This window comes from Narcine bancroftii, chromosome 1, assembly GCF_036971445.1.
Source record: "Narcine bancroftii isolate sNarBan1 chromosome 1, sNarBan1.hap1, whole genome shotgun sequence".
NCBI classification, from domain to species: domain Eukaryota; kingdom Metazoa; phylum Chordata; class Chondrichthyes; order Torpediniformes; family Narcinidae; genus Narcine; species Narcine bancroftii.
The window spans coordinates 392972439-392994939 of NC_091469.1; the positions used below are offsets into that span (position 1 = coordinate 392972439).

At 39.7% G+C, this 22501-nt stretch overlaps 1 protein-coding gene across 1 annotated transcript in view; it reads left to right on the forward strand.

The window, feature by feature from the left end:
- LOC138759349 (electrogenic aspartate/glutamate antiporter SLC25A13, mitochondrial) overlaps positions 1-18426 on the forward strand; it is a 40598-nt gene extending 22172 nt beyond the window's left edge. The window contains 4 exon segments of the mRNA XM_069929610.1: positions 11884-12024; positions 15847-16003; positions 16081-16170; positions 18348-18426. Coding sequence (XP_069785711.1) covers positions 11884-12024; positions 15847-16003; positions 16081-16170; positions 18348-18426 — 467 coding nt within the window.
- Positions 18427-22501: the final 4075 nt, after the last annotated feature.

The window sequence follows — 22501 nt, forward strand, 5'->3', positions numbered from 1 at the left end:
CTGAGATGTGCTTGATGTCGGTGATGTACTCTGAGATATAAGACAAGTGTGTCTGTTGGTGGGCAGATCAGGGATCAGAGATTTTAGCCAAGGTGAAAGTAAATGGTTTGTGGTCCGTGAAAGCCCTTTGCTTAAGAAAGTACCAGAATTGGCGGATGGCTAAGTACAGCGCTAGCAGTCTCTATTGAAAGCACTGTACTTTAGTTCAGGGGGCCGCAGATGTTTGCTGAAGAAAACTAGTGGGTATTAACTTCCTTCTATTTGCTGCTCCAGGACTCCACCAATTGCTGTTCCTGAGGCATCAACTGTGAGGGCTGTGGTGCATCTAGTCTGGGGTGGTTCAGGGCTTCTTTGGTTTCCACAAACACACTTGTGGATTTGTCGTCCTGGGTCAGAACCTTCTCTTTTCTTTCTTTTCCAATCTTTTTATTATTATTATAATTTATAAACACATACAGTTCAAAGAGATATGAAAAATACATAGTAAATAATGAATTAATACAGAGATATTAAACAATAATATTGCAGAATAAAAATATATCATAAAAAAAATTTAGATCAGTTTAGAGTATGAACTATCTCTAAAAAAATGATATAATTAATAAAAATATATAAAAAAAGAGAGAAAAAAACCCCAAAAAGGAAGAAAAAACAAATCTAAATTAAAAACTTTAAAAAAAACCTACCGATATAGCTAAATCACGCCGATCACTCCGATCTCATTTAACAGCCCAATTATCATACATAATCATAAAAAGAAAACAGAGCCAGATCAACTCACCACAAATGAAAATATTGAATAAATGGTCGCCAGGTTAACTCAAACTTAGAAGGGGATTCATAGACAGAGTTTCTAATTTTCTCTAAATTTAAATATAGTATAGTTTGGGTAAACCATTGGAAAACAGTGGGAGGATTAACCTCTTTCCAATTCAATAGTATAGATCTTCTAGCCATTAGTGTAAGAAAAGCAATCATACGATCCGCAGGAAGAGATAAATAAGTCAAATCTATCATAGGTAATCCAAAAATTGCAGTAATGGGATGTGGTTGTAAATTAATGTTCAAAACGGTAGATATAATGGAAAAAATTTCCTTCCAATAATTCTGTAAAGAGGGACAGGACCAAAACATATGTGTAAGGGAAGCTATTTCCAATTGACATTTATCACATATAGGATCGATATGAAAATAAAAACGATGGAGTTTATCTTTAGACATATGAGCTCTATGAACAACTTTAAACTGTATCAGTGAATGTTTTGCACATAGAGAAGAGGAGTTTACCAGTCGCAGAATTTTATTCCAATTTTCATTGGAAATATGAAGGTTGAGTTCTCTTTCCCAATCATTTTTAAACTTTCCAAAAGTCCCAGAATTTATTTTTGTAATTATATTATATAATTTAGATATCACACCTTTTGGAGGGAATTTTGAATATAGTATATCCTCTAAAACAGTCATAGTCTCCCGATTGGGAAAAGAGGGTAAAGTCGAAACTAAGAAACTCCTAATCTGCAAATATCGAAAGAAATGAGATCTAGGTAAATCATATTTCATGGATAATTGTTCAAATGACATGAAAGAGTTATCCAAGAATAAATCTGAAAAGCATGTTATACCTTTAACTTTCCAGAGTAAATAAGCTTGATCAATTAGAGAGGGATGAAAAAAGAAATTTAGTACAATAGGGGTTTCCAAGATAAAATGACTTAGGCCAAAAAATCTTCGGAATTGAAACCATATACGTAGTGTATGTTTAACCATTGGATTATCAATTAGTTTATATAGTTTAGTAAGAGTAAAAGGGAGAGCAGCTCCCAAAATAGAACTAATTGAGAAATTTTGTACCAGTTTAATTTCTAAATTTACCCAATGGGGATTTAGAGATAATTCTGAATAATTCAACCAATATCTTAAGTAACTAATATTAATTGCCCAATAATAAATTCTAAAGTTGGGTAATGCCAATCCTCCCTCCAGTTTAGATTTCTGTAAATATTTTTTTCCCAATCTAGGATTCTTGTTTTGCCAGATATATGAAGACAATTTAGAATCGACCTTATCAAAAAAAGATTTAGGAACAAAAATAGGTATAGCTTGGAATATATATAAAAATTTAGGTAAGATCATCATCTTAATAGCATTAATTCGGCCTATCATAATGGTGACCAATTGGTAAGTAAACTACCGATCAGGTCCAATAGAGTAAAAAATTAGTCCTAAACAAATCTTTATGTTTTTTAGTAATCTTAATCCCTAAATATATAAAATAGTCACTAGCTATTTTAAAAGGCAAACTATCATAAATAGGAACCCATCCATTAAAAGGGAATAATTCACTTTTATTTAAGTTCAGTTTATATCCCGAAAAATTACTAAATTGGGCTAATAAAGATAAAACTGCAGGAATAGAATTTTCAGGATTGGAAATATATAGCAATAAATCATCTGCATATAGTGATACTTTATGAATATCCCTGCAACGAATAATACCAGTAATATTGGGTGCTTCTCTGATAGCAATTGCCAAAGGTTCTAAAGCTAAGTTAAATAATAAAGGGCTGAGGGGGCACCCTTGCCTGGTGCCCCGAAATAATCGAAAATATGGCGATCTTTGGGTATTAGTAAAAACCGAGGCAACTGGGGAATTATAAAGAAGTTTAATCCAAGATATAAATATTGGACTAAAATTAAATTTTTCAAGAACGGTAAATAAATAAGGCTATTCTACTTTATCGAAGGCCTTCTCAGCATCTAATGAAATAACACATTCTGAGGACTTATGTGAAGGGGTGTAAATAATATTCATCAATCTTCTAATATTAAAGGAGGAATAACGATTTTTAATGAATCCAGTCTGGTCTTCAGAGATAATATATGGTAATATCTTCTCTAGCCTTGTCGCTAGAATTTTAGAGAAGATCTTAGAAACAACATTCAACAAAGAAATTGGTCTATAAGAAGAACATTCGGTCGGGTCTTTATTTTTTTTCAAGATTAGAGAAATTGTAGCTCTGTAAAATGATTGTGGTAGTTTACCCAATGTGATAGATTCATCAAACATCTTAATAAGCCAGGGAGAGAGAGTAGAAGAAAAAGCTTTATAAAATTCCACAGAATATCCATCAGGACCTGGTGCTTTCCCCGAGTTCAGTGAGGAAATAGTATTATTGATCTCAGAATCTGTAATGGGTTTACTTAATTCTGAGTTATCTTGAGGTAATACTTTTGGGAGTCTCAAATGTTCTAAAAAATTAAACATATTACTAAGGTCTTGAGGGGATTCTGAACTATATAAGGATGTATAAAAATTTTGGAAAGATTGATTTATCTCTTCCTGGTTAACAGTCAGTTCTCCATTCTGTTTGCGAATCTCCACAATTTGGCGTCTAACTGAAATATTCTTCAGTTGATTAGCCAACAGTTTACCCGATTTCTCACTATGCACATAAAAATCAGATTTAGATCTAATTAACTGGTTTTCAATCGAAGATGTAAGTAACAAATTATATTCCATCTGCAGTTCAATTCTTTGTTTGTAAAGTTCTTCAGTAGGATCAGTCACATATTTCTTGTCAATGTCTTTAATCTTCTCAACCAATAGATGAGTCTTGTTTTTGATGCATTTCTTCAAAGCTACAGAGTAAGAAATAATTTGACCACGAATATAAGCCTTGAATGTATCCCACAATATTCCATAAGAAATTTCCGTAGTGTAATTTGTTGAAAAAAAAAGTTAATTTGTTCTTTCATAAATTTAACGAAGTCTAAATCTTGCAATAATGTAACATCAAAACGCCAGTGCTTAATAGTAGAAACAGTCTTTGAATTTAAGAGAGAGTTGTAATGGAGAGTGATCCGAAATGGCTATAATGTCATACTTACAAGCAGTTACAAGTGAAATAAAACGTGAATCAATAAAAAAATGATCAATTCTCGAGTATGAGTGGTATACATGAGAAAAAAAGGAAAACTCTTTATCTGTCGGGTGAAGAAATCTCCAAATATCAACAGCTCCGGAGTTAGTAAGGAAAGAGTTAATATATGTAGCCGATTTATTCTGTAGGAACTGTGAAGGTTTCAACCTATCTAGCAGGGGATTCAAACAACAGTTAAAATCCCCACCCATTATTAAATGATATTCATTTAGATTGGGTAAAATAGTAAACAAAGATCTAAAAAACTCAGGGTGATCTACATTCGGAGCATAAACATTAACCATGACAACCTTAATATTGAATAATAACCCAGTAACCAATAAAAATCTGCCGTTAGGGTCTACAGTGATGTCATGTTGAACAAATGTAATAGAGGGATCAATAAAAATAGATACACCTCGAGTCTTAGAGCATGAGTTGGCATGAAATTGTGGGCCTTTCCAAGATTTAAAAAAACGCAGATTATCCTCCTTCCTCACATGAGTCTCCTGTAAAAAAATAATCTGTGCTTTCAGTCTCTGGAATACTTTAAAGACCTTCCTCCTTTTAAACAGGTGGTTTAAACCATTAGCATTCCAAGAGACAAAATTAATGTTTTGATCCATTACTTAGGTCAACCCTCCAGTATATAAAGGGTTAACCAAAGCAGGGACCCATGCGCCCGGAAGAAGAATTAAGATATAAAGAAGGACCGGAAATGACGACGTGTCAGCTATATCTGTAGTTCTAAAAAAAAAATCAAAAATGAAACATAAAAACCCCTGAAAGAAAAACAAAACCCACCCCCCACCCAAAAAGCCCCCCATCTGACCAGAGAGCGATCAGAGAAAAAAGAAGAAATAACACTAAACCTACCCCCATGTCTTCAGACGGCAGCTCCTAATATTAAGGTAAGATCCACCACCTAAACTTATAAGAAGGATTTTATGGAGAAAGACAAAGAGAAAATGGCGAATGTAAAAAAAAACCGCGAAAAGTTTTAATAAACAAAAAAAAAAATTGCCATTTTCAGTAACTCAGAAATAAAATAATAAAAAATATAATCATATTATTAGTATAGATTAATATAAAATTAAACATATATTTAAAATTAAACTTATATATTTAAAAAATTTCTCACAGAGGAGAAAAAAATATATATAAAAATGTGTTAGAGATGAACAGGATAATTAGAGCTACAATGATCTATTACTTTTCGAATGGTCAGAAATCAGAGTCTGACTATTAACCTGAAAAAGACCAATATCTACCGCATTTTTTATCGGTCACTCGGGCTGAGAGGTCGCGCTAGACGGGAAATTAGCCGACAGGTAGTTCCGTGCTGCAGACACGGAGTCGAATATTTGACGAGCTTGGTTCTCCGGAGAAATTCTGAGCCTCGCAGGATACAGGAGCGCAGGTTTCAGTTTCTTCTCAAAACATTCGGACATCAGATCTTTAAACAGTCTTCGAACCCGTACTACCTCCGGACTAAAATCTTCATAGGCTCTTAGACTAAAGCCACGAACAGTCACAAGTCTTCTGGCTGTACGAATCAATCTATCCTTTGTACTCACGTAGTGCATACAGACCATCACCACTCTGGGTTTAGAAGCTTCAGCATTTCGGTTCCAGATATGATGTACTCTATCGAGTAGCGGTGGATCAGCAGGGAATTCGGATGGGTATGCTTCTTTTAATAGCTCAGCAAAAAACGTCAGGAGATCTCCTTTCTCAATGCCTTCAGGAATTCCAACCAAACAAATATTTTGTCTTCTGGAACGGTTCTCTGAATCAATGCTTTTCAGCTGGAGCGCTTCTAGCTGTTTAATTGCTTTGGAAAGTTTCTGTTCGACCTCAGCCAGTCTAATCTCTTTTTGTTGTACTTCAGTCTGAAGAGCTGCAATTAAGATATTTTGTTTTTTGGTTTCAGCTTCTGAGGCAATTAAAGCTGTACGAAGATCAGCTAGGTCTTTTTTGCGACAAACATCTTTGAATTCATCACGAAAAAATTTTAAAAAGTCATTGAAGGTCATCTCACTTAGTTTAATGTCTGGTTGTTTCTTCTCTCGGCCGTCACCTTCTTCTGCCCGGGTTTTAGCTCGTGTAGCTTTTCCTTCAGTCATTTCTTCAAAATTTTCAGACTCAAGTATAAATAGAGAAATAATAAAGATCTTTCTGACTTCTGTGAAGTTAGTTCAAAGGTGGATACAGGTTAAAAATAGTATATTTTATGGAGCAAAAACCAAAACGTGTTCACTCCATGAGCGCCACCTGGAGACTCAGATCCTTCTCAAGATGAACAGAGGGCGTATCACTCAGGCAGCTGCTGGGATAAACCTGCAATAAAAGTTTATTATCCCCACAAGCTCCTGCAGACCTTTGGTTGTACTGGGCTTCGGGAAACTGCGGATGGTCTCTACCTTGTTGGGCAGTGGTGTGGCCCCGTCCTTTGTAATCTTGTGACCCAGGAAGTTGATGGGGTTCAGGCCAAACTGGCATTTGGCCAGGATGATGATGAGGCCGAACTCCTGCAAAAAAACTACAGAGATTTTGGAGGTGTTGAAGGTATTCCTGTCAGGTTCTACTTGCCATGAGGATATTGTCGAGGTAGACGAAAGTGCCATCCAGCTCTCGGCCCACTGCGTCCACCAGTCTCCGGGGAAGCCGTCTCGCCCTTGCGTGGAGAGGTGGTCAGGATGTGATGTCTGATGCCGTGTTGAGGCATCTCCGCTGTGAACTGAGGGGGAAAGGATTGCCAGGAATTCCGCTAGCACCTTGGAGAACTCATCCTCCAAGCTGTGGATGGAGTCCAGGTGCACTGCCGGAAACCTAGTGCCCCTCAGTGCGATGGTCTGGTAGGTCTCAGTGTGGACGAGTTGCTTACCCTTAAGGTCCACTAGGAGGCTGTGGGCTCCCAGGAAATCCGCTTCGAGGAGTGGTTGTACCACTGCGGCCAGCATGAACTCCCACGAGAAGTGACTGACCCTGAACTGCAGCTCAGCCCTACGAGTGCCATAGGTCCGTATAGTGCTGTTATTGGCAACCCTCAACGTGGGTCCCGCTAGCCTGTGCCTAGTGTCCAACCCTGTTGGGGGTATCACGCTGAACTCTGCTCCTGTATCCACCAGGAAGCGTCTGCCGGACAGGCAGTCCCAGACGTACAGGAGGCTCTCTTGGTGGCCAGCCTTGTAGCCATCAGCAACGGTTGGCCTTGTCGTTTCCCTGAAACTCCCTGGACTGGCATCGGCGGGCCTCAGTGCCCTATCTCTGGTGGTAGAAACACCATCTGTCACTGGACTTGCTCCTGTCTCTCGTCTGCTGTTCCTTGCTTGGGACTGCTCTGGTCTGATTGCGGGACTATTTTATGAGCCCCATGGTAGCTGAGCACTTCTGTTTTTGTTTCCCCAAAATGTCTGCCCATGCTGCGACTTTATGGAGGTCGGTGAAATCCACATCTGCCAGGAGCAGCTGGATGTCTTCAGGCATCTGTTCCAGGAATGCCTGCTTGAACATTATGCTGGGCTGCTCATCTCTCAGGAGGACCAGCATGAGTGCCGACGGGGATCTGTCTCCAAGCCCATCCAGGTGGCGTAAATGTGCTCCTCGCCATCACCGCGAGTCCGAATGTCTCGGCTAATAGCTCTTTGAAGGCAGTGTAAGTGCCTTCCGATGGTGGCCTGTGGATAAAGTTTGCCACTCAGTCTGCAGTCTGCGGATCCAAGGTGCTGACCACATGGTCTCTGCTGTGATGCCCTGGATCTGGAACTGAGCCTCTGCCTGGTCGGAGCACATGCCAGGTCGATCTGTCCAGAAGGTCAGGAGCTTTAGGCCAACTGCGCTGACTGCTGCTTTGTTCTCCTTTGTTTAGATTCCTTCTAAACCGTCGGGGTCACCAATTGTAGCCGATCGCTACAAAGAAACACACACACACACTGTGTGTGGCAGGTTAAGTTCATTCCTTTATTTGGGCTGGAAAGGCTGCTTTTATACTGTTCAAGTTCCTGCCATATTTGCTAATTGACTAAGTCATCCATATGAATAACAATAGCGGCCGGAACATCTATGCATATGAATGCCCTTCTTCCCCAGCCTGTTTCTGCTGAGTTAGCTGGGCAGCTTGACCAACGCCATCTCTGTCTGCGTCTGCTGCCACGCCATGTGCCAGCCGGATCTCCGCAATTGCGTGCCACTACAGGCTCACAATTCTGTTGCTGCTTGGAATCCTCAATGTTTTGAGACAATTGCAAACTACAGATATTTTGGAGCATTGTTGTGGTGTGGGGTTTATTTATAATCGGGGTTGGGTTATGGAGCTATCTGAACCAAGCTTTTAAACTTGTTTTCCAGTTGTAAATAAATTTTGTATCAGAGACAAAGGCTATGCCTGTTGCATGGTGCTCTTGGCATATTGCCTCTTTTGTAAGAAGTAGTACTTTAACTTAAAAGCTGGCAAAGATAATCATGCATTTCAAAAAATTGTATTTTAGATAAAGCATCATTTTAAAAGGTTGACAAATGCAGGTTATAATATCTATCAAATACTTTTTAATTTGGAAAAAAACATGAATTCTAGAGCTTTTCTGATTGATAACTGCATGTTCACAACAGGAAATGAGGTTAAAGCACTATGACCAACATAGAAGATAGCTTCATACAATCTACTGGAGAAATGCTGGGATAAAGTGCATGATGCAGTTCCATTGGTAGATTGTGTGTTGGTCCAGATTGCCTCAAGATAATAGCTTGTTTCAGTCCCTATTTTCTGCTGTTACTGATACAAGACAATTAGGATCTGATTTGTTTATATGATTATTTTCATGGTAGCTTAAACTATTCATTCCATGAGATGGATTTTAAAATAGGTAAAAGTTACTAAAATGAATGGGAAAGGGAATATGTTTGCAGAAGATTTCACCTGAGCATGGTGGGAAGATTATCTAATCATCTGCTTGGCAGACCTTGCCCAGGCAGTCATTGACCAGTTTTTTTTCTCAGGCAGGTGATCTTTGCAATTTACTCCAGAATGAACCAGAAGTTTTCGGTACAATTTACAGAGAAACTGACATTGCATACATGTAGAAACTTTCTGTAACCTGAATGTGCTTACGCATAATCTTAGTCGCCGGTAATTAGCCAGTCATGATTAACAGTAATTCATTCGAGTTATGCTTTTGCAAACATGTTCTGAATTGAAAGTTTGAAGAATAGTAACCACTTCCATATTTGAAGACCAATCTCATTTCTGATTAAAGCGAAGTGGATTTGTAATTTGAATTTTATAAGTTTTTGTAAGCAAATTGTAATCTACTGTTAAGAAATGTGTATTTTTTCACGTTAAAACATATATGTTTAATATGTAAACTTTAACTTGCATTAACAGAAGATTAGTATGCTAGTAAAGCTGATACTTCCGTCTCTGAATGTTTGGGTTTGCATAAATTTAAATTTCTTAAAATGGAAGTTCCTATACAGAATCTTAAGCTGTTAAAAAGATCAAATGACAGATTCATACAGTACTGAACCATTATGTCTATGCCAACCACCAAATGCCCATCTGTACAAGTCCCATTTACTAGCATTTGGTTCTTAGTCTTAAGACGTAGAACCAGAATCGAGTCATTCATCCCATTGTGCCTGCTCTACCATTTGAATCCTGGCTAATGTATTTTCCTCTTAACTCCGTTTTTTCATCTCCCCATAATTTTTAATTTACTGACTAATCAATAACCTATCAACCTGTGCTTTAAATATACCCAATGACTTGCCTTCATAGCTGTCTGTGACAACAAATTCCACAAATTCACCATCTTCCAGGTGAAGAAATTTATCTTCATCTCTGAGCTAAATGGATTCTCCCACTGTTGGAAACAACCTCTCTATCCAGTCATTTCAATGAGATCCTCCTTCATCCTTTCAAACTCGAGCAGTACAGGCTCGGAGCAATCACATGCTCCTCGTACAATAACCCTCTCATCCCAGTATTATCTTGTAAACCTTCTCTGGATCCTCTCTAACACCAGCACATGCTTCCTTAGATATGAGGCTCAAAACTGCTCTCAATGCTCCAAATCCCCCATCTACAAAAGTGCTGGAGAAACTCAACGAGTCATGCATATCCTTGGAAAGTAAAAGGCAGTCGATATTTTAGGCCTGAACCCTTCTTCAAAAGTGCTGAAAACCTTGAGTGAAGTTGAGGTGGAGGGGTTGTGTGGAAACAAAGAGGGAGGCCAACAGTGAAAAGGTAATGGGCGGATACGTGTGGAGATAGAAGCTGAGAAATGATAGGAGGAGAGAGTAGAGGGGTAAGAGCAATAGTTCTCTGATGGGAGAAGGAAGGAGCGAGGAGCTGGATGATGGGAAACAGAGGGATAAGAGAACAGAAGGAGACAAAGAAAATTGGAGGTTGACATTGGTGCAGTCTGGTTGGAGACTGCTGAGCTGGAACATAAGGTATTGTTCCTCCAATATGTGGGAGGCTTCAATTTGACATGTCAGTGTGTCACTGGGGATGTGGGATTGAAGTGGTTGGGCACTGGGAGCTCCTTGCTGTTGCAGCAAGCAGAGCAAGATGCTCAATGAAACAAACTCCCAGACTGATTCCATTCTCCCTAATGTAGAGGAGGTCTTGTGTACTACCAAGTTGAAACCACCCTCAAATTGGAGGCAACACATCTGTCCTTGCATCTCATGACCTTCAGTTCCAGTAAAACCCTTGTGAATCTTTTCTACACCATCTCTATTTAATGACACCCTTTTAATAGCTACTTGACAGGAATTGCATACAATATTCCAAGTGCAGTCTTGCCAACGGTAGCCAAATTTTGTGTAGTGGTTAGTGCAATGCTGTTACCTTGCCAGCGACTCAGGTTTGAATCTGGTGTTTGTACATTCTTACCATGTCTGCATGGGTTTCCATCAAAACATACGGGGGTTGTAAATTAATTGGAGTATTTTGGCAGCACAGACACATGGGCCAGAAGGGCCTGTTACTATGCTTTACATTTAAATTTTAAAATGTTATATTTAAAGAAAACATCTTGTTTAGCTGTAACTTGAGATCCCAGCTTTTGTACTCAATGAGTGAAGGCAAGAGTGCCATTCACCTTCTTCAACACCTTGCCTACCTTTGTTGCTATTTTCGAGGAATTATGTACCTGTTCCCTTAGGTCCCTCTGTTGTACAACACTCCCCAGTTTCTGTTCAAGTCCTACCCTTTTTTAACTTCCCGAAATGTATCACTTCACACCAATCGTGCCAGTCTTTCTCCTCATTTTGCCAGAAAGATGTTGGCCCAGGATTTTCCCCATCTCACTTTTGCCAGGTGCCTTTTTTTAAAATCTGCCAGCAACTTCTGCCTTATGCCATCAAAAGTGGCGAAGCAATGTTTAACTTTCTGAAGGTTTTCTTTAGATGTTACTTGTGATAGTACAGATTCTATCACCAATGTGTATATGTACATATGTAGAGATGGTAGTGTAGGATGACTGTGATTGGCTGAGAGTGTAGCCACACCTACTGGCAGGTCTTAAAGGATCGCTCCTAGCCAGACCAGGTCATTCTGGACTGGTCGACTTACTTGTGATATGCTCCAGTCTTTTAGTTACTAAAAGCCTTGGTTTGGATCAACCAGTGTTTGGTTCTTTCGACGCGCATTACATTACTCTTAGAGAATACATTTGGATATGCTATACAGACTATCACCAGTAATGGTGTAATAATTCTTATAAAACATTACTATTTTTCCAGCAACTTTTTGTGACCATCAAGTTTCAATTAATTTTAATGAATCTAATTATTCCTAATGAATGTAGGGAAGAGTTAGACTGTTGTGGAGTAGATTAACATTTAGTAGGTCAGCCTACTGGTCATCATGGACTGAAGGGCCTGTACTGCGCTGTAATGTTCTATGAACTATGATAATTTATCTACTAATTACTAATAGTCTATTTCTTTCTCTCACAGGGTGCAAGAGCTTGTTCTTTACGTGATATCCCATTCTCTGCTATCTACTTCCCATGTTATTCTCACCTAAAGCTCATCTTCGCAGATGAGTATGGGCATGTCAACTCTAGAAATCTCCTGTTGGCAGGAACCTTGGCTGGTGAGCACCTGTATTTTCGTTAAACTGTTGCTACAGCTGCATTCGGTGAAAAATTGGTCTTTGACAAAATCTGCATTCTCAGTTTAATTATTTCTGCCAACCCACTTTATGAAAAACTTTTTAAAATTAATAGAAGCTCTAAAGTTCTGTGATCAGTGATTTATCTCTTCAGTTAGGCTGTGTACCATTGGACCATACCAGATGTGGAAGTTATTTTAATGCTCGTTTCGTCGCACTTAATGTTTAATTTTTAATTAAGAATATTGTCAAGTAAACACATTTTAAAGCACTAATCAGTTCACACCAGTCAAAGCTTGCTTCTTGAGCTTTCTTGGAGTGCTACATTCAATACACATGCCAGATCGCAACCCACACTGGTGATAATTCCTCCCCCCCCCCCCCCCCAACAGATGCTGCTTGACCCACTGAGTTCTTCCAATGGTTTGTTTTTTTTTGCTCTAGCTTCTAGCATTTGCAGTCTCTAATTCACGTATCTTAGATGTTGATTTTCTATTACTTATTTATTTTAATTCCCCTGACAATCTGTTTTTTTGATACATGGTACAATTTAATACTAGTTTCAGTGCAGTTTACAATAGCATGAATATTCCCCTCTCACTTTCCTTGCTGTATCTTAATTTTATCTGTTGTCAACAGTAATATATTTACATTCTTTCACCACTGATAATTGTCCTTGCTGAGATTTTCAGAAATGTACCATTAACCTAGTAATGTTTATTGACATTTACATTGCACAATGTACATATGCACCAAAATTCTTGTTTGCTGCAGCATAATGAGTACTTTGTAAATAAAACTACATACTAAATATTTAATTGAATTAAAAAATAAATGTATAGTTATTTTTTTTTAAAGTGAGTTAGCAATTGAGCAGACATACCTTGTATAGTCAGCAAACATCCTTGATTGGTGTAATAAGGGGAGGTTCATAAGCTTGATAACAGTTGAAGAAAAAAATCTTGAACCCAGAGGGCCTGTAGGCTTCTATACCTTCTGCCCAACACTAGCAGCGAGAGCAGGTTGTGATCAGGATGATGTGGGTGTAAAACAACTGTCTTTGTAACTATAATGTATGCTCTTTTTTTTGGCAATTTTGATGATCTGACTGGGATTTAGTTCAATATTGGGAAAATGTTTGAATAGGTCCACAGTTGTTAAAGGCAATTAAAAAAGATACCTGGAATCCACTTTCTGGAACAAGATGTTTGTTCAAATTTCAGTATTCAAAGATTGGCAGTATGAGAAAGAAGTAACAGGAATTTGGTGCCCTTGAAATATGATGCATTTGATCATGTTCTGGTTAACTGTAGAGAGCACATTACTGCACTTACGAACTTAAGGACTTTGGCATAATAGATCTCTACTCATGCTTATTCACCCCAACCAAATTAGATTAATTGTTAATCATTTCAAATGGCTGCACAGTACACATTTTTCATAGAATGATACAGCATGCAAAAACACTACTCGGCCCAACTTGTCCACACAAATCAGTGAGCCCCTTCCTTATTAACCCCATTGCCTAGCACTTGTTTCATTATCGCTGTCTGTGACTGAAGTGTTAAGTTTAAATTCAACCTCTCAGATGCTTTGGATAAAGAAGATTCCTCCTGTAATAATGGAAATACTAAAGAGGATATTCACTGGAAGATTGTCCAGTGAAGCTAAACAGATGGAACAAAAATAGGAGGGAGAGTGATCATTTTGATGGGATTGTGATATGAGCCCCCCTATAGTCAGCAGGAAGTAGAGAAGTAAAAATGTTGGGAGATTGTAGTTGTCTGTGGGAATAATAGGGTGATTGGGAAAGGGTTGATTTTGCAAGTAGGTGCCTGCAACCAGTGATGTATCACAGCGATCAGTGTTGGGACTACTGTTGTAATACATGTGAAGTAGTGATGAGTGATGTTCACTCTCAACATGAAGATTGGCAGAATTGTTGATAGTTGTGTTAGGCTAATTTTGATGTTTGGGGGAAGGGGTGTGCAAAATGGCAGATGAAGTGAGATGTATTTTTGAAGCACTAATGAGGCTAGCACATGCATCATGGATGGTAGGGGCTTAGGGAGTATTGAGGAACAGGAAGACCTTAAGAGTATATGTCCACAGATCCTTCAAAGGGGCAACACAGGTAGACAATGTGGTTAGAAAACTGTAGGTACTCGCCTTCATTAGTTGGGGCATTGAGTACCGAAGTAGGAAGGTTATGCTCCAACTTCATAAAACTTTGGTCAAGACTTCACCTACATTACTATAGGAAGGACATGAGAGCACTAGTTAGAATGCAAGAATGGGGCTGTTGTTATGAGGAAAGACTAGAAAAACTAGGTATTTTTTTCTGTGAAGCAGAGAAGGATAAAAGGGAATATGTTAGTCTATAAAAGTATGAGGGATATAGATAGTTGAAACTGCAGGAAACATTTACCTATATCAGAGCTAGATAAAACAAGAGAGCATGGTTTTAGGTTAAGGAAGAAGAGATTCAGAGGATATAAAATTACAGTGCTACAGCATGGAAATGGGCCCTTTTGACCCAACTCATCCATTGTCAATGAAGTTACCTACTTGAGATATCCCCCTTCGACCAAAATCTCTCTATACCTACCTAATTGTCTATGAGCATAATTGTACCTAACATGCAAGCTCATTCCATATAGCTTCTGTGTGAAAAAGGCTATATTGAAGATCACCTTTAAATTTTACCCCTCATTTTAAAAATATGTATTCTAATTTTAGATTCCCTGAACCTGGGACAAAGACAGTGACTATTCACCTTACCAATGTCTCTTGTGTACCTCTCTAAAATCACCACTCAGCGTCCTATGCTCCAGAGAAAAGAGTTTCAGCTAATCTAGTCTCTCCTTATAACTCAAGCCCTACGCTCTCAGTCACAGGAGTAAAACACGAAAGTCTGCAGATGCCAACTTTGAAGTAAAGACACAATGCTGGAGAAATTCAGCAAGTCAAACAGACTATATAGCAAAGATAGATACATAAGCAATGTTTTGGGCTTGAGCCCTTCATCAAGGATTGATCAAAATGTAGGTAGGCTCCAAAAAAATGGTGGGGTGGGGGGAAGGCACATTGTCCCACAGGAAGGAAGTAATAGATTGATAAGGGAGGGAGGGCAAACCAGCAAACAGGGGGAGAGGATGGCTCTCTGAATAGAGAGGGAAGGAGTGGAAAGAAGACAGAGTGATAGGTAAGAGAGGGGAGTGAGTAAGCAGAAACTGGAGAATTTGATGTTAATGCCATCCGATTGCACGTGTGCAGACGGAATATTAGGCGCTGCTCCTCTACTTTATTTATTGTGCCTGTCCTGCCCTGATTTAACTTTGACAAGTGTAAGTGTTGCATTTTGGTGAGTTAAATTCCATCTTCTATTCCTTGGCCCATTTTCCTGGTTGATCTAGATCCCATTGTAACTTAAGGTAATTTTGTTCACTGTTCACAAGACCACTAATTTTGGTATCATCAACAAACTTAGTAACTACATTGTCATTCTTTAGTATATAGAGAAAAAAAAACAGCAGTTGATATCACTTTCCTTTTGAACCAGTCTCCCATGCGATAGCTCGTCAAAGACTTTACTAGTCCATGTTGCCTTACCTTCAATTACATACTTTTGTAACTTATTCAAAATATGTCCTTGACAGCCTGTTGGCTATCTCTGATTAGCACCTGGCTTTTGAAGTGGTCATTACCTTTTCACTGAGTTATTCTTATTTGTTCCATACTTAAAACTGCCGTGGTTTTAGATGGATGTTCTTTCTCTCTTGTATTTTCTTTATCTGTGTTTAGCAATGCCTACAGCTTCTTTGGTGACAGCCGCTGATGATATCAAAACAAGGTTACAGGTGGCTGCACGTGAAGGGCAAACCACTTACACTGGATTGATGGAGTGCTATTGGAAGATTCTAAAACAGGAGGGTCAGAGGGCTTTTTGGAAAGGAGCAGCAGATTTGCAGATACATTTTTACTTTTATTCACCAGGAGTATTTGGATTTTAATAACAGTTTCTTTTTTAACCTTTAAAGCACGTGTGTTCCGATCCTCGCCTCAGTTTGGTATTACTTTGTTAACTTATGAGCTTTTGCAGAATAGGCTCCATATTGATTTTGGAAGGTCAGTATCATTCTGGAACAAATGTTGCTGTATTGTTGTTTGATTAAAAAATACTATCATGAGTCCGGGGGGGGGGGGGGGGGGGGGGGGCAAGAGTAGAGAATTCAATTTTCTTGATATTTGGTTTAAATTGAATTTTTTAAGATATTTTGTGCTATATACATTTACGTTATTTTAGTTTAAAATGCTAGAATATAAATGAGGTTGATGCAAAAACAGTTCTTCTCAGTGTTAACTGCATTACAAAAGGAACACCATAAACCACATTGAATCCACAATGGGCAGAGAAGTGGCAAATGGAATACACTGTCCAAAAATTGTAGTCATGCTCTTTGGTTTAAAAAAAAGTAAATGGTGAGAAAATTGAAAATACGCAGATGTAAAGGGACTGGGAGTCTTTGTGTCAGATAGCCTGAAGGTAAAATTGCATGTTGAGTCAGTGGTGAAGGCGGAAAATAAAATGTTGGTATTCATTTCAAAAGGAATAGAATACAAGAACAGGGATGTGATGCTGAGGCTTTATAAACAACCTCACTTGGAGTATTGTGACCATTTTTGGGATCCTCAGTTAAGAGAGGATGTGCTGACGTTGGAGTGTGTTCAGAGGAGGTTCACAAGGATGATTTCAGGAATGAAAGGGTTATCATGTGAAGAGTATTTAACAGTTCTTGGCCTGTATGATTGAATTTTTGGAGAACAAGGGGGATCTCATGAGACATTTCAAATGTTGAAAGGCATAGAGGGTAGATGTAGAAAGGTTGTTTCCCATGGTGGGAGAGTCTAGGACAAGAGGGCACAACTTCAGGAAAGAAGTGTGTCCACTGAGAACAGAATTGCAGAATTTCTTTAGCAAGAGAGTTGAATTTGTGGATGCCCAGGTCATTGGGTGTATTTTAGGCAGATTGATCAGGTCTTGATTAGCCAGGGCATCAAAGGTTATGGAAAGAAGGCCATGCAGTGGGGCTGAGTGGGGAGAATGGATCAGGTCGTGAATAAATGGCGGAGAAGAATCGATTGGCTGAATTGCCTATTTCTGCTCCTATGTCTTATGGCCTTATAATATTAGATTTACATCTCTAGGCAAAAAGTAGAAATTGGTGATGGGAAAGATTAACAAGGGCAGAGCTGTAGAGGTAGAAGTAGATTTCAGCAAGGCATTTGATAGTGTTCAACGCAATAGGCTAGGTTGCATGGGATTCAAGATGAGATAGCAGATTGAATGAAAAATTTGTTTCATGGAAGCAAGCAGAGGGTGATGGTGGAAGGTTGTGTTTCAGACTGGAGTCCTGTGACTAGTGCTGTGCAATAGGGTTCAATGCTGATCTCGTTGCTGTTTGTCAACTATATTCGTCTAGTTTATTATATAAGTACAACCTGATAAAACAGCGTTCTCCAATCCTCGGTGCAAAACATGCACACTTACAACCAGATATAAACACACATACAGACAAACAATACATATGCAGGACAAGTATTCATCTATACAAATAAATAAATGTTGCTTCATGAATATGAGAATATTGTTAGTGTGAGCAGTTCCTTTGATCATTCAGCATTCTCATTTCCTATGGGAAGCAGCTGCTCCTCAGCCTAGTAGTGCTGACTCCAGTACTCCTATATCTCTTTCCTAACAGGAGCAGCTGAAAGATGCTGTGTGCAGGGTGTAAGGGATCCTCAAAGATTTTGCACAACCTCCTCAGACAACAATCCTGGTAGATTAAGTTGATGGGTGGGTGGGGTGGGGGGGGAAGGAAGGAAGGGAAGGATCCATTGATCCTTTCTGCCACTCTAATAATTCTGTGAATTGAACTCTGATCCATTGCTCTGCAGCAACTGTACCATGTTGTGATACAGCCAGGCCGGATGCTCTCAATAGAGTTCCTATAGAAGGATGACATAATGGTGGCCGGTAGCGTTGCCCTCTTCAGTCTTCTCAGGAAGTGCAGTTGCTGTTGCGCCTTCCTGACAAGTGAGGATACATTTTGCATCCACAATAAGTCACTAGATATGAGAACTCCAAGGAGCTTGGTGCTTTCCACTCTCTCCACTACAGAATTGTTGATGTGTAGTGGAAGGTGGTCATTCCTGGTCCTCCTGAAGTTCTTTTGTCTGTTCCATGTTGAGACTCAAGTTATTACTCTGACCATTTCATGAGATTTTCCATTTCCTCTCTGTAGTGCCACTCATCATTGTGTCGTCTGCAAACTTGATGACACAGTTGGAGCTGAATCTGGTGCTGCAGTCGTGGGTCAGTAGCATGAACAGGATCAGGCTGAGCTCGCAGTCCTGATGTGACAGTGCTCGATATTTTGCTACCAACTCAGACAGACTGGTCTTTCCATTAGGAAGTCGAGAATCCAGTTACAGAAAGGGCTATTGAGTCCTAGCGGTGACAGCTTCTCCACCAACCTCTTGTGAATGATCATATAAAACACCTAGCTGAAGTCAATGAACATCAGCCTGGTGTAGGAGGTGACACTTTCTAGCTGGGTCAGGACTGAGTGAAGGGAAAAGACTTTAGCATCGGAATTGGAATCGGTCCAGTGTCTCTAGGAGGTGTGTTTCAATGCATTTTATCACCAAATGCTCATATTGGTGGAGGTCAGTGTCACAGGGAGGTAGTCACTGAGGCCATTATTGTCGCCTTTTTGGATACTAGAATGAATGTGGCTGCCTTGAACCCTGTGAGAATGATGGACTGCTGCAGTGATTTGTTGATATCTCTGAAGACCTTTGTCCATTGGTCTGCACAGTACTTCAGTACCCAATGTGGTATGTTGTCATGACTTGCTGCCTTGTGTGGGTTCACCTTAGTTAAGGTTCTCCTTACCTCAGCCATGCAGGGGGCCAGTTCATCATGGGGACACAGTTTTCTTCAGTGTAATCCTGTTCTTCTCATCAAACTGTGCTTAGAAGCTGTTCAGTCTGTCCGGAAGGGAGACATCATTGTCCTGAAACGGCACTGATTTAACACAGCTACAAACATTCTCTCACTTCTTTCAGCACACCATGAAGTCTACTTTATTTCATTATTCTCTCGACACAACATTGCATATTTCAACTGTCCAAACACCACTCAGCTAAACTCTTCTGACCTTCTCATTGGCTCATTGCCACATAGGTGATCCGGGCACTCTCACTCTCCTCCTCCTGCACCTGACATTCATTATCCATACACTGACATTTAACACACCCGCATGCTATTACCCCAATGTGTCGCATCGCTTACATCATCAGCGGTGGCCGGCACCACACCCAACGAAGGTAAGTACATGACCGTGACTTGCAAAGTTGACTAGAGATCTGTTTTAGTTTTGATCCCTTGCCACATGCACCTCATGTCACCGATGTTGCACAACTGTCTGTGGATCTTCTAAATGTACCAGGCTTTGCCTTCCAGATTGCATGGGAGAGTTCAGCCCTGACTGAACAGTGCCATCCTATGCCCTGTCCTGCAGGCCGCATCATGAGCTCTAAGAAGGGCCCAGACCTCTGCATCCAACTATGGTTTTTGGTTAGCCTTAGTAATGAAGCATTTGATCTTGGTGACATCCTCAATGCACTTGCTGATGTTTACATGACCATTCGTGGTGGCTGCCTCCCTGAAACAGCTCCAGTAATTGGTCTCAAAGCAGTCTTGCAGTGCTGCTGTCGAGCCTCTCACTCCGCCACGTCCTGATCTCTCTGCAAACATATATGCCAGCGGCATATATGCCAAGATTAGCAGGACAGAGATATGATCGAAGTAACCAAGGTGGAAATTAATGATTTAGATGAAACATACATGGCAAGATGAGCAAGTTTGTACATGACAATGAAGTGTTTGGTATTGTAGATAGTGAAGACAGTTGCCAATTATTTCAGCCACGTCTTGATGGTTGGGGAGGTGGTCAGAGGAATGCTTAATGAAATTTACTACAGAGAAATGTGACACTTTGAATTTTGGGATCTAGGGAGTGTTGTAGAACAGAGAGATGTAGTCCTTTGAAATTGGCATCATGGGTAGATAGGGTGGTCAAAAAGGGTTTTGGTACATTAGCTTTCATCAGAGTATAGAAGGTGAGAGGTCAAGTACAGTTGTATAAGATGCTGGTGTCATCTTTTCAGTTTTGATCACCCTGCAGCTGGAAAGAAGTTGACGAGCGGAAGGAGGTGCAGAGATTTGAGGATTTTGTGAAGACTTTATTTGGTGGAATGTAAGAGAATGAAGGGTGACATCATAAAGGTGTACAAAATCGTGAGAGGAATAGATTGGGTAGGGGAATTGGTAATGGGGCAGGGGGGGTGGGCGCAGTGGAGATTTAATAGAAACCTTGGGGCTATGTTTTTGTGAATGTATGGAATGATTTTGATGCAACATTCAGGCAGGTGGGAAATTTTGGATTGGCATGGGCAAGTTGAGTTAAAGGGCTTGTAGCCGTGCTGCACGACTATGAAGCTTGAGATCCTCAGGTATTCAACATTAGTCAATTGAGTATTTTAACTGTACTATTTTTAAAATTGGTTTATATATGCCAGTGGCTCTCAATCTTTTTCTTTCCTCTCTCATACCACTTTAAGTATTATCTATGCCATAATTGCTCTGTGATTAGTAAGGGATTGTTTAAGGTGGTATGTGGGTGGAAAGAAAAAAATTGAAAACCACTGTTTTAAAGGTACCTAATTAACTCATTATGTGCACAGTTTCCTAACTCCAAAGGAATTGGGCCAATGACAGTTTTTCCTCAAGCAAAATATTTCAGTGAAAATTGGGTCTAGAGCAGTGATTCTCAACCTTCCCACCTTAAGCTATCCCTTCCTAATGAAAGAACACTGATGGCATAGGGATTACTTAAAATGGTATGTGAATGGAAAGAAAAAGGTTGAAAACCCATGATCTACGCTCATTGAACAAGATAACTTCATCAAAATAAATTCACGTGGAAGTAAACTGATGAAAAATATGAGAGATCAAAGAGAAAAAATTACAATTGTTAACACCAGACGGATTAGTGCAGAAGCTAAGTTATTGGAAAAAATTCAAAATGTAGTCAGAATGTCTGTGGTTTGGAGAGAAGAAATTGTTTTCTAAATGTAGTAGGCCATCTGGCCTGTCGAGCCAATTCTGCCATTCATTGAGATCATGGCTGATCTGAAGATAGGCGCATCTCCACCTACCTGCCTTTTCCTCATATCCCTTAATTCACTTACTATGTAGAAATCTATCCAACCTTGTCTTAAATATATTTACTAAGGTAGCCTCCACTGCTTCAATGGACAGTGAATTCCATAGATTCACTCCTCAATGAAAGGCCATTCCTCCTCATCTCAGTCCTAAATCTACGACCCTGAATCTTGAGGCTATATCCCCTAGTTCTCAAGTCACCTACCATTGGATATAACTTGCCTATCTCTATTTTATCTATGCCTTTCATTCTTTTATTCTTTTCTCTCAGATCACCGCTCATTCCCAGATGATTCAATCTCTCCTCACAGGCTAACCTTCTCATCTCTGGAATCAACCTAGTGAATCACCTCTGCACTACCTCCAAAGCGGGTATATGCTTCCTCAAGAAAGGAGATCAGAACTGCATGCAGTGCTCCATATGAGGCCTCATGAGTACCCTGTATAGTTGCAGCATAACCCCCCTGCTCCCAAATTCAATCCCTCTTGCAATGAAGACCAACATTCCATTTGCCTTCTTGATAGCCTGCAAACCAACCTTTTCTGATTCATACCCTGTGATAGTACATATCTATCACCAATGTACATAGTGTATATAGTAGTGAATATAGTTACTGTATCTAGACTGTGCTTATAGCGATTGGCTGAGAGCTAAGCCACACCCATTACCTGGGCCTTAAAGGGCTGTGTCCCTAGCCAGGTCGGATCATTCCGGACTGGTCGGCCACCTGTGAAGAGCTCCGGTCTTTTGCTAATAAAAGCCTTGGTTTGGATCAACAAGTCTTTGGTTCTTTCGACGAGCTCTACAATTTTATTAGCAAAAGACCGGAGCTCTTCACAGGTGGCCGACCAGTCCGGAATGATCCGACCTGGCTAGGGACACAGCCCTTTAAGGCCCAGGTAATGGGTGTGGCTTAGCTCTTTCGACGAGCTCTACATACCCAAACACTCTCAAGTCCTTGCTTGCCATTTACATAATTATCTGACCTTCCAAAGTGGATAACCTCATATTTACCAACATTGTAAACCATCTGCCAGATGCTTGCCCACTCACTTAAAGTATCTATATCTTTCTGCAGACGCTCTGTATCTTCTGCACAATTTGTTTTTCCATTGAATTCAGTGTCATCATCAAATGTAGATACACAATAGTCTATCCTCCCTTCC